Below are 13,887 nucleotides of genomic sequence, written 5' to 3'. Positions count from 1 at the left end.
GCATTCTGTATCAAGAGGTTGGCTGGACTTCACCATGGACCCATAGATCTCTGCATTCTGTATCAAGAGGTTGGCTGGACTTCACCATGGACCCATAGATCTCTGCATTCTGTATCAAGAGGTTGGCTGGACTTCACCATGGACCCATAGATCTCTGCATTCTGTATCAAGAGGTTGGCTGGACTTCACCATGGACCCATAGATCTCTGCATTCTGTATCAAGAGGTTGGCTGGACTTCACCATGGACCCATAAATCTCTGCATTCTGTATCAAGAGGTTGGCTGGACTTCACCATGGACCCATAGATCTCTGCATTCTGTATCAAGAGGTTGGCTGGACTTCACCATGGACCCATAGATCTCTGCATTCTGTATCAAGAGGTTGGCTGGACTTCACCATGGACCCATAGATCTCTGCATTCCTCCCTTTTTGTTTACAAGGTCCTAGTTCATAAGACAGAAGTTTATCTAACTTTGCAGTTGAAGTATAGACACCTGAGTTGGGTAACCCATTAATTCTTGAGGTTCCTAGGTTCTCCATGAGCAAATCTGCTTTTAGTTTTAATGCATCGTATTCCTAGAACAAAGCTAAAAATAAATGTTATCTTTAACTCTGCATTGTTGGAAACGGACCATTTCAGTGTTAGTCTACACCTGTTGTTTACGAAGCAACACTTAAAATTACAGATAAATAGTTACAAATCAATAATTAAAATGGCAGCACAAAGGAAACAAGCAAGTAAAATGGTACAAAACCAAGAAGTTGATCGTAACAATCACAGAGTTCAAGACAAAAAACTACCTTCTTTCTTGAGTTTATGACGACGTTTTCTGCGAAAGTAGAACAGCACAACAACAGCTACAATGGCTGCTACAGCTGGTATTATTATACCAACAATCCACCACACGCTAGGAAACATATCGTCTGAAACAGAGAGGAACCATCATAACATTAAAACATTACACAACATAAAAACACATACATATCTCCTGTATGACAGGTAGAACCATTATAACACCTATATATGTACTGTATGACAGGTAGAACCATTATAACACCTATATATCTCCTGTATGACAGGTAGAACCATTATAACACCTATATATGTACTGTATGACAGGTAGAACCATTATAACACCTATATATCTACTGTATTACAGGTAGAACAATTATAACACCTATATATCTACTGTATGACAGATATAACCCTTATAACACATTATGACACCTATATATCAACTGTATGACAGGTAGAACCATTATAACACCTATATATCTACTGTATGACAGGTAGAACCATTATAACATTAAAACATTACACAACATAAAAACACATACATATCGCCTGTATGACAGGTAGAACCATTATAACACCTATATATCAACTGTATGACAGGTAGAACCATTATAACACCTATATATCTACTGTATGACAGGTAGAACCATTATAACACCTATATATCTCCTGTATGACAGGTAGAACCATTATAACGCATTATAACACCTATATATATCCTGTATGACAGGTAGAACCATTATAACGCATTATAACACCTATATATCTCCTGTATGACAGGTAGAACCATTATAACGCATTATAACACCTATATATCTCCTGTATAACAGGTAGAACCATTATAACACCTATATATCTCCTGTATGACAGGTAGAACCATTATAACACCTATATATCTACTGTATGACAGATAGAACCCTTATAACACATTATAACACCTATATATCTACTGTATGACAAGTAGAACCATTATAACACCTATATATCTACTGTATGACAGGTAGAACCATTATAACACATTATAACACCTATATATCTACTGTATGACAGATAGAACCCTTAACACATTATAACACCTATATATCTACTGTATGACAGGTAGAACCATTATAACATAAAAACATTACACAACATAAAAACACATACATATCGCCTGTATGACAGGTAGAACCATTATAATGCATTATGACACCTATATATATCTCCTGTATGCCAGGTCGCAGTTGCAAATGAGAACTTGTTCTCAACTAGCCTACCTGGTTAAATAAAGGTAAAATAAAAAAAATAAAAAAAATGACAGGTAGAACCATTATAACGCATTATAACACCTATATATCTCCTGTAAGACAGGTAGAACCATTATAACACATTATAACACCTATATCTACTGTATGACAGGTAGAACCATTATAACACATTATAACACCTATATATCTACTGTATGACAGGTAGAATAATTATAACACCTATATATCTACTGTATGACAGGTAGAACCATTATAACACCTATATATCTACTGTTAGACAGGTAGAACCATTATAACACATTATAACACCTATATATCTACTGTATGACAGGTAGAACCATTATAACACCTATATATCTACTGTATGACAGGTAGAACCATTATAACACCTATATATCTACTGTATGACAGGTAGAACCATTACAACACATTATAACACCTAAATATCTACTGTATGACAGGTAGAACCATTATAACACATTATAACACCTATATATCTACTGTATGACAGGTAGAACCATTATAACACATTATAACACCTATATATCTACTGTGTGACAGGTAGCACCATTACAACACCTATATATCTACTGTATGACAGGTAGAACCATTATAACACATTATAACACCTATATATCTACTGTATGACTGGTAGAACCATTATAACACATTATAACACCTATATATCTACTGTATGACAGGGAGTAAATTATAGTATATAACATAATACAACTCAAAACAACTTAGACCATCAAGGTCATCCTATTGGAAACCTGATCTTTTCCACTAGTCTATCTAAAGAAAAGGTCTCAGGTACGTGGGTTAACCAATGAAAACCTCACCTGGGACATGAATCTGTGTCTCCCTTGTCTGGTTGATCTGCGGCTGTACAACTCTACAGGTGAACCTGTTGTTGTCAGTGTTCCGGACGGTGACATATCGTCTCACGGTGTAGCGACCCTCAGGGTTCATCTCGGTCTCTGTTGAGTTGCTTGTCTCAGTGGGTTCAGTAGCAGAGAGGACGTTTCCATGACTGTCCAACCACTCAAGCTCAGGCTGTGGGTACCAGCCTCCGGAGTCACACTTCAGGACCACCCCCCAGTCTTTGGTTCCATTAATAGAGATCACTGGCTGAGAAACAACACCTACACAGATACAAGATAAAACAGAGATCACCGGCTGAGATACAGCACCTACAGATACAAGATAAAACAGAGATCACTGGCTGAGATACAGCACCTACACAGATACAAGATAAAAACAGACACGATAATTTCCCCTTTCAGCATATAGAGCTATGATTGTACTCAGAAACCTCTGATCACTTGTTCACTCCAGTATTTATGATTTACCAACTATGAGTGGAATGGTTGTTTCCTTCAGTGTTGGAATGAAGCACTTGTAGTCTCCAGCATCAGAGAGGGTAACTCCGGTCAGTTTTAAAGAGACATTGCTGTTCTTCAGTTCTTCTTTAAACAGTGATGTCCTTCCCCTGTAGGACGGAAGCTGTTCACCGTCGGAGTCTCGACCTTCACGGTAAAGATGGACCCTTTGAGGTTTCAGGTCAGATCTTGTCCACTCCACCATCTTGTCCACAGCACTGACGTTGGGTTCCAGGTAACATGGTAGTATGACGTTGTCACCAGCCAAGGCAACGACTGGATCAGCTGAACCGACAAGTTGAATCTGAGACGACCCTGGAGAAAAAAAAACAAAATGACACGATGAATGAAATACTTGAATTTTCTCCTTATGTGCTCCCTCTACTGACAAGAGTCTTAGCTAGCGCGAGCATGCTAACGTTAGCTAATGTTTTTATAACTAACCCGAGAGTGTCACGACTTCCGCCGAAGTCCCTCTCCTTGTTCGGGCGGCGTTCGACGGTCGACGTCACCGGCTTTCTAGCTTATCGCCGATCCACTTTTCATTTTCCATTTGTTTTGTCTTTTGTTTTCTACAAACCTGGTTTCTATTCCCCAATTACATGTTCATTATTTAACCCTCTGGTTCCCCCATATTTGTGTGCGTGTTTGTATATAATGTTCAGGTCGTTACTGGTTGGCTGGTATTGTTTGTATATAATGTTCAGGTCGTTACTGGTTGGCTGGTATTGTTTGTATATAATGTTCAGGTCGTTACTGGTTGGCTGGTATTGTTTGTATATAATGTTCAGGTCGTTACTGGTTGGCTGGTATTGTTTGCCGGGTTTGTTGCTACGCCCGTTATTTACGAGCGACCGGTTATTTCACGCACCTTTAGTATTTGTTTTATACTTGGTGCTGTTCATGGAATAAATTACCTTACTACACTCATCTCTGCTCTCCTGCGCCTGATTCCATGCACCAGTTACCCACAGCCTGACGAAGATAGACCACAGCCTGTTGTTTCCAATGGGTGAAAATTAATAATTGTGGGCAGAACAAGCAAGGAGGTGGGCAGAGCCAAAAATCGTGCTAGTGAGATCCTATTGGCTCGTTCTAGCATTTATTTGCATATTTTCGTGTGACAAAAGTCACAAAAAAAACAGTCCACTCTGACGTCGATAATGTCATATTTTAGGCTTTTAAGCTCTGATTTAACTAGCTATGTATCTCATCTGGTTTCGGCGTGAGGAAATTAGTGAAGTCCAAAAAATGTCCACGAGAATTTATACACTCGTGGATGTGGCACCTCAGAAATAAAAGATGTGTCGGGGATTAGGAGCCCAAAAGAAGAACAGAAACCGCTTCAGGCTGGTTTCCACTTTAATGACTGTATGTGGTAGACAGTGTTTAATGACTGTATGTGGTAGACAGTGTTTAATGACTGTATGTGGTAGACAGTGTTTAATGACTGTATGTGGCAGACAGTGTTTAATGACTGTATGTGGTAGACAGTGTTTAATGACTGTATGTGGTAGACAGTGTTTAATGACTGTATGTGGTAGACAGTGTTTAATGACTGTATGTGGCAGACAGTGTTTAATGACTGTATGTGGCAGACAGTGTTTAATGACTGTATGTGGCAGACAGGGTTTAATGACTGTATGTGGTAGACAGTGTTTAATGACTGTATGTGGTAGACAGTGTTTAATGACTGTACGTGGCAGACAGTGTTTAATGACTGTATGTGGTAGACAGTGTTTAATGACTGTATGTGGTAGACAGTGTTTAATGACTGTATGTGGCAGACAGTGTTTAATGACTGTATGTGGCAGACAGGGTTTAATGACTGTATGTGGTAGACAGTGTTTAATGACTGTATGTGGTAGACAGTGTTTAATGACTGTACGTGGCAGACAGTGTTTAATGACTGTATGTGGTAGACAGTGTTTAATGACTGTATGTGGTAGACAGTGTTTAATGACTGTATGTGGCAGACAGTGTTTAATGACTGTATGTGGTAGACAGTGTTTAATGACTGTATGTGGCAGACAGTGTTTAATGACTGTATGTGGTAGACAGTGTTTAATGACTGTATGTGGTAGACAGTGTTTAATGACTGTATGGGGTAGACAGTGTTTAATGACTGTATGTGGTAGACAGTGTTTAATGACTGTAGGTTTCCACTTGGTTTAATGACTGTATGTCTGTTTTGATACTAGAACATGAAAACTGCATTTTTGTTACTTTCAGTAGTTCTGTGAAAATGTTTCTCACGTCGTCTACTAATTGACAGAGGATCGTGTCTGCCGATGTCCCCTTATAACGCGAGCACACAGTGTCAAAAACGGAATTTAAATGTATTTGGCTAAGGTGTATGTAAACTTCCGACTTCAACTGTAACTACCTCATCTATCACCAGTGTCACTGATATGGTTATTGTTCTTGTATTCTTCTTTCTCTACTGGCATTGACACTTGTTGTTCTTGTTTTAATATATTGACACGTTCTGTTTTTTGTTACTGTACAGTTTACACCTCCTGTATCCTGCACATGTGACAAATAAACTTGGATTTAATTTGATATAGTGTGTGTTTACCAGAGATGGTAACGTGTAAAACAACATGACCTGCACCAAAGTCAGTATATTGACCAAGGACTAGATGAAGTGTATTTTAACCTGGAGTTTTTCCTTATTGTAGTCTACTACTTTCACCACTTTCAGTCTAAATCTTTGGTTGTTTACTACACTACTCCGTCTGTTTAGCACATGGCCTCACATGTGAATCCTTAAAGAGATGGGTGGGGGCTAAGGCTTAAGAGGGTGTGAACGTTGCTGAATGAGCGTAGAGAAAGAAGAGCTCCCCAGTAGGTGCACCAAAACATTCAAGGGCCATTTCCTCAGAAGTAGAGTTACAAGTTTCTCAACATTCAAAGCAGAATGACTTTCTCCAGTGTTCCTCAACTGCAGTGTATGATACACCATTGTGTAGCTCTGAGTCTCTGCTTTTAATTTTAACCAATGTAAAAACACCATTTAAAATGTAGCTACATATGGATGAAAAGCGGTACTGGGTCACGATTGGTCAGGAGCCCATAAAACAGCCCTCGTTTACTTCAGGCACCATTTTAGTGGAAGCAACACAATAACTGTTCGTCGGGAGTGTCTTGAAATGGGTCTCCATGGCCGAGCAGCTGCACACAAGCATAAGATCACCTCAATGTCAAGCATCGGCTGGAGTGGAAAGCTTGCTGCCATTGGAATCTGGAGCAGTGGAAACACGTTCTCTGGAGTGATGATGCTGTTTTTCATGGTTCAGGCCTAAGCACCCAACATCGGTGCCCGACCTCACTAACGCTCTTGTGGCTGAATGGGAAGCAAGACCCCTCAGCAATGTCACAACATCTAGTGGAAAGCCTTCCCAGAAGAGTGGAGGCTGTTATAGCAGCAATGTTCCTGCATCTAGTGGAAAGCCTTCCCAGAAGAGTGGAGGCTGTTATAGCAGCAATGTTCCTGCATCTAGTGGAAAACCTTCCCAGAAGAGTGGAGTCTGTTATAGCAGCAATGTTCCAACATCTAGTGGAAAACCTTATACAGCAACACCTGAGGGAATGGCATCTAAAACAATGGCAACATCTTTAGGTGTTACAGGGACCTTGTAAAGTGATCAGAATTCCTTATAACTGAGTAAAAGAGCCTCTGCATTTACCAGTTGGCACCAATAGGATATTATTTCGGAACCAATATTCTGAAAACAAAGAAGTATTTTTATACAATATGTCCCGATTACTTCATATATAATATCTGTGTGAAGAAATCTGAGTTTATAAATCAAGGACCATGACAAGAAAACCTGCAGATGGAAAACAGAAAGTTTCACTGGAACTTTGTCAATATTATAATGTAAGACCACCAAAAGTAGAGAAGACATGATGAGGAATACAATTCCACATAGAATTGTATCCTCTGAGGAATTGTTTTATCCAATTGATCTTAAAAGTATTATTTACAATTCAGCCCCCCATAAGTGTTCATTAAAACAGTTTTCCTATAATGTAACGGGTACGGTTTCTCCACAGAAAGTTGAAAAGCATCTGGTCTATCTCCTTGCTTATTTTACTGTCAAGATATAAAGATAGAGTGGCCGTATGTTAGTCTAGAGATACCTTCAGCCTTTGTTATTAGGAATCTACCTTTTAAAGATAAGTCCCTCTGTAGCCATTGATTTTGCTTCTTCTGGGGTTTTTTAATAAGAAGGTTAAAATGTATTAAGCCTCTAGACTTCTGATCCTTGGTAATGGTTATGCATAAATATGTAAGTTATTCTATCATTGGAATACCATGATATGAAGATAAGAACACAATCTTTTCTAGTTGATTTTAATCCATCTCTATTATCCAGTTGATTTTAATCTCCCTATATTATCCAGTTGATTTAATCCATCTCTATTAACCAGTTGATTTTAATCTCCCTCTATTATCCAGTTGATTTAATCTCCCTCTGTTATCCAGTTGATTTAATCTCCCTCTATTATCCAGTTGATTTAATCTACCTCTATTATCCAGTTGATTTAATCCATCTCTGTTATCCAGTTGATTTAATCTCCCTCTATTATTCAGTTGATTTAATCCATCTCTATCATCCAGTTGATTTTAATCTCTCTCTATTATCTCCCTCTATTATCCAGTTGATTTAATCCATCTCTATTATCCAGTTGATTTAATCTCCCTCTATTATCCAGTTGATTTAATCTCCCTCTATTATCCAGTTGATTTAATCTCCCTCTATTATCCAGTTGATTTTAATCTCCCTCTATTATCCAGTTGATTTTAATCTCCCTCTATTATCCAGTTGATTTTAATCCATCTCTATTATCCAGTTGATTTTAATCTCCATCTCTATTATCCAGTTGTTTTTAATCTCCCTCTATTATCCAGTTGATTTTAATCTCCCTCTATTATCCAGTTGATTTTAATCTCCCTCTATTATCCAGTTGATTTTAATCTCCCTCTATTATCCAGTTGATTTTAATCTCCATCTCTATTATCCAGTTGATTTTAATCTCCCTCTATTATCCAGTTGATTTTAATCTCCCTCTATTATCCAGTTGATTTTAATCCATCTCTATTATCCAGTTGATTTTAATCTCCATCTCTATTATCCAGTTGTTTTTAATCTCCCTCTATTATCCAGTTGATTTTAATCTCCCTCTATTATCCAGTTGATTTAATCTCCCTCTATTATCCAGTTGATTTAATCCATCTCTATTATCCAGTTAACTAAATCATTATTTAATAACGAGCTATTTAGCTTCCAGTAGGATGCTCTACCAAGGTTCGTATCAGGGGGAAAATGTTGATATCAATGTAAATGGCCCTATGGTCTGTGAGGGGAGCAGTACAAATATGTGTAGTAACACACTCACTTTCAATACATTTCGATATAAACCTAAATCTATTCTGGGTTGTCTGGAACCTGTTTTGTTGGAAACCTCTCTCTCCATATATCAGTAAGATCAAACTTCTCCATAAAAAGTATTACACCCAAATTCTGATTGGTTGGCCTACCTGAGGGCCATCTATCAGTTGAATTATCTATAGTGATGTTAAAGTCCCCTCCTATCAATAATAACGAATTGGGAAACGTAGATAATAGATTCATTTAGATAACCAATGAAGTATATGTTTCTCTATAGATTCAAGCAACTCATCATTCTCATGTTTGGTGTTGTACCCGTAGAAGTTTACAGTAATGAGTGTAATGTCATTGTAACTCATCATTCTCATGTTTAGTGTTGTACCCGTAGAAGTTTACAGTAATGAGTGTAATGTCATTGTAACTGATCATTCTCATGTTTGGTGTTGTACCCGTAGAAGTTTACAGTAATGAGTGTAATGTCATTGTAACGGATCACAAGACAAATAAAGTGACCAAAGGGATCACAGAGTATAGAATATTACCACCAAAGGGGCCACAGAGTGTAGAATATTACCACCAAAGGGGTCACAGAGTGTAGAATATTACCACCAAAGGGGTCACAGAGTGTAGAATATTACCACCAAAGGGGTCACAGAGTGTAGAATATTACCACCAAAGGGGTCACAGAGTGTAGAATATTACCACCAAAGGGGTCACAGAGTGTAGAATATTACCACCAAAGGGGTCACAGTGTAGAATATTACCACCAAAGGGGTCACAGAGTGTAGAATATTACCACCAAAGGGGTAACAGAGTGTAGAATATTACCACCAAAAAGGTCACAGAGTGTAGAATATTACCACCAAAGGGGTCACAGAGTGTAGAATATTACCACCAAAGGGGTCACATAGTGTAGAATATTACCACCAAAGGGGTCACAGAGTGTAGAATATTACCACCAAAGGGGTCACAGAGTGTAGAATATTACCACCAAAGGGGTCACAGAGTGTAGAATATTACCACCAAAGGGATCATAGAGTGTAGAATATTACCACCAAAGGGGTCACAGAGTGTAGAATATTACCACCAAAGGGGTCACAGAGTGTAGAATATTACCACCAAAGGGATCACAGAGTGTAGAATATTACCACCAAAGGGGTCACAGAGTGTAGAATATTACCACCAAAGGGGTCACAGAGTGTAGAATATTACCACCAAAGGGGTCACAGAGTGTAGAATATTACAACCAAAGGGGTCACAGTGTAGAATATTACCACCAAAGGGGTCACAGAGTGTAGAATATTACCACCAAAGGGGTCACAGAGTGTACAATATTACCACCAAAGGGGTCACAGAGTGTAGAATATTACCACCAAAGGGGTCACAGAGTGTAGAATATTACCACCAAAGGGGTCACAGAGTGTAGAATATTACCACCAAAGGGGTCACAGAGTGTAGAATATTACCACCAAAGGGGTCACAGAGTGTAGAATATTACCACCAGAGGGGTCACAGAGTGTAGAATATTACCACCAGAGGGGTCACAGAGAACAGAATATTACCACCAAAGGGGTCACAGAGTGTAGAATATTACCACCAAAGGGGTCACAGAGTGTAGAATATTACCACCAAAGGTGTCACAGAGTGTAGAATATTACCACCAAAGGGATCACAGAGTGTAGAATATTACCACCAAAGGGGTCACAGAGTGTAGAATATTACCACCAAAGGGGTCACAGTGTAGAATATTACCACCAAAGGGGTCACAGAGTGTAGAATATTACCACCAAAGGGGTCACAGAGTGTAGAATATTACCACCAAAGGGGTCACAGAGTGTAGAATATTACCACCAAAGGGGTCACAGAGTGTAGAATATTACCACCAAAGGGGTCACAGTGTAGAATATTACCACCAAAGGGGTCACAGAGTGTAGAATATTACCACCAAAGAGGTCACAGAGTGTAGAATATTACCACCAAAGGGGTCACAGAGTGTAGAATATTACCACCAAAGGGGTCACAGAGTGTAGAATATTACCACCAAAGGGGTCACAGTGTAGAATATTACCACCAAAGGGGTCACAGAGTGTAGAATATTACCACCAAAGGGGTCACAGAGTGTAGAATATTACCACCAAAGGGGTCACAGAGTGTAGAATATTACCACCAAAGGGGTAACAGAGTGTAGAATATTACCACCAAAGGGGTCACAGAGTGTAGAATATTTCCACCAAAGGGGTCACAGAGTGTAGAATATTACCACCAAAGGGGTCACAGAGTGTAGAATATTACCACCAAAGGGGTCACAGAGTGTAGAATATTACCACCAAAGGGGTCACAGAGTGTAGAATATTACCACCAAAGGGATCACAGAGTGTAGAATATTACCACCAAAGGGGTCACAGAGTGTAGAATATAACCACCAAAGGGGTCACAGAGTGTAGAATATAACCACCAAAGGGGTCACAGAGTGTAGAATATTACCACCAAAGGGGTCACAGAGTGTAGAATATTACCACCAAAGGGGTCACAGAGTGTAGAATATTACCACCAAAGGGGTCACAGAGTGTAGAATATTACCACCAAAGGGGTCACAGAGTGTAGAATATTACCACCAAAGGGGTCACAGAGTGTAGAATATTACCACCAAAGGGGTCACAGAGTGTAGAATATTACCACCAAAGGGGTCACAGAGTGTAGAATATTTCCACCAAAGGAGTCACAGAGTGTAGAATATTACCACCAAAGGGGTCACAGAGTGTAGAATATTACCACCAGAGGGGTCACAGAGTGTAGAATATTACCACCAAAGGGGTCACAGAGTGTAGAATATTACCACCAAAGGGGTCACAGAGTGTAGAATATTACCACCAAAGGGGTCACAGAGTGTAGAATATTTCCACCAAAGGAGTCACAGAGTGTAGAATATTACCACCAAAGGGGTCACAGAGTGTAGAATATTACCACCAAAGGGGTCACAGAGAGTAGAATATTACCACCAAAGGGGTCACAGAGTGTAGAATATTACCACCAAAGGGGTCACAGAGTGTAGAATATTACCACCAAAGGGGTCACAGAGAGTAGAATATTACCACCAAAGGGGTCACAGAGTGTAGAATATTTCCACCAAAGGGGTCATAGTGTAGAATATTACCACCAAAGGGGTCACAGAGTGTAGAATATTACCACCAAAGGGGTCACAGAGTGTAGAATATTACCACCAAAGGGGTCACAGAGTGTAGAATATTACCACCAAAGGGGTCACAGAGTGTAGAATATTACCACCAAAGGGGTCACATAGTGTAGAATATTACCACCAAAGGGGTCACAGAGTGTAGAATATTACCACCAAAGGGGTCACAGAGTGTAGAATATTACCACCAAAGGGGTCACAGAGTGTAGAATATTACCACCAGAGGGGTCACAGAGTGTAGAATATTACCACCAAAGGGATCACAGAGTGTAGAATATTACCACCAGAGGGGTCACAGAGTGTAGAATATTACCACCAAAGGGGTCACAGAGTGTAGAATATTACCACCAAAGGGGTCACAGAGTGTAGAATATTACCACCAAAGGGATCACAGAGTGTAGAATATTACCACCAAAGGGGTCACAGAGTGTAGAATATTACCACCAAAGGGGTCACAGAGTGTAGAATATTACCACCAAAGGTATTTTTCATTGTAGTGACACCAGCGGAGCGTTCAGAGCCATGGGAAATACAAATATCGTCGCCCCACTGTGACCTCCAGAAGTTGGCCTCAGCCGAAATTGAGTGAGACTCAAAATCTGTTCTAAATTGTTTAGCAAATAAAAATAAGGCCTTGTGCTTTTTACATTGTTTCGTATCCCCCCTAGCATTAAGAGAAACTATAGACAAAGACAAAACAAACAAAGATTATATAAAATGAATAACTGTAGGAGCAGTGAAGGTAAACGACAAGGAACCGAGATCTGCACCATTTAAGTCAATTTAAAGTGAAAATAGCTTATTCCATCAACCTCAGAGTTGATGGAATAAGCTATTTTCACTTTAAATTGACTTAAATGGTGCAGATCTCGGTTCCTTGTCGTTATCCGGCTTTTGAAATTCAACTGAACAGAAAATTATGTTCAAGACCAAACCAAGGGTTCTCTGTAGTAAGAGAGACCAAAAACCCTCTTTAGTGTAATCAGGAACTATTCTGAGAAAAAAAAAAAAAAAAAAAATGAATAAAAAATGTTTTACAAATACACGTTCCTAAGACCTTTTTCACTTGGAAATATGTTAATAACTAAATAGAACAATAATCGTGTACAGTCAGAGCAGACCTGTAACACAGCATCTTAGTTACTGTAGACATAAACAAAATACAACTTTTCAGTCTTCTTCGTAGGTTTGTAAACAGGCCTTCTCCTTCCTCCCTCCCCTTGTAAGCGTAAACTCGTCAGACGTCATGAAACGTCATCAGAAGTGAGGGTGTGTCTGTTAAGTGTTTGGAATGTAACCAAGGTTTGTTGTCAACGACACCTGTCGCCTTGGAATGGTCTCCAGACATGACGCTGGACAGAGTATTTACTTACGTTACGAGCGTAAGGAAATAAAAAACATGTCGTTCTGTCTTTTTGACGATGGGGCCGAAAATCAACGGGAGGGTTTGATAAAAACAAGTGCCTGTTTTTGAATAACATTTCTCTGGTATCGTAATTAAAAACTATAATTAAAGTTTAAACCTACCTGCTGCTCTCAACGAAAGGCCGATGCACAGAATAATTCCCCCGAAACAACAAGCTGCTGACGTCTTCATTTCACATGTTTTTTAAAATGTAAATATTGTTGCTGAAAGCTGTTTGTAATAGGAAATTAAAACTGAGTTCCGGTCAGTAAACCCGGGAAAAAAAGCCCAAAAGTCTCATAGGAACATAATCTAGGACCAACATAACAATTAAACGCGACACAAACGTGTTCAAGGAAAGACGGCAAGTAGAAGAGTGAAACAAAACAAAAGTTACTTTCACTTTGTTTCACCGTGAGTTTAGTTGGTTATGGAAGCACGGAGAAAGAGAGCCAGCTAGTGGT

At 39.2% G+C, this 13,887-nt stretch overlaps 1 protein-coding gene across 2 annotated transcripts; it reads right to left on the bottom strand.

Moving 5' to 3' along the window:
* Positions 1 to 692: 692 nt before the first annotated feature.
* Positions 693 to 13,849, bottom strand: LOC110517780 (butyrophilin subfamily 2 member A1). 2 transcript variants are annotated; one of them, XM_036973713.1, is made up of 4 exons: positions 13,546 to 13,849; positions 3,397 to 3,741; positions 2,887 to 3,189; positions 693 to 925 (listed from the first exon to the last, which is right to left on the bottom strand). In XM_036973713.1, the coding sequence occupies exons 1-4, from the start codon at positions 13,613 to 13,615 to the stop codon at positions 786 to 788; spliced, it is 858 nt and encodes a 285-aa protein (XP_036829608.1). In that variant the 5' UTR covers positions 13,616 to 13,849; the 3' UTR covers positions 693 to 785. The 2 variants fall into 2 exon arrangements, with proteins under 2 accessions (XP_036829608.1, XP_036829609.1); XM_036973714.1 differs by lacking the exon at positions 693 to 925 and having other exon boundaries at positions 2,867 to 3,189.
* Between the last annotated feature and the right edge of the window lie 38 nt (positions 13,850 to 13,887).

Source organism: Oncorhynchus mykiss, unplaced genomic scaffold (assembly GCF_013265735.2).
Source record: "Oncorhynchus mykiss isolate Arlee unplaced genomic scaffold, USDA_OmykA_1.1 un_scaffold_296, whole genome shotgun sequence".
NCBI classification, from domain to species: domain Eukaryota; kingdom Metazoa; phylum Chordata; class Actinopteri; order Salmoniformes; family Salmonidae; genus Oncorhynchus; species Oncorhynchus mykiss.
This window is presented reverse-complemented; position numbering and strand designations above follow the sequence as displayed.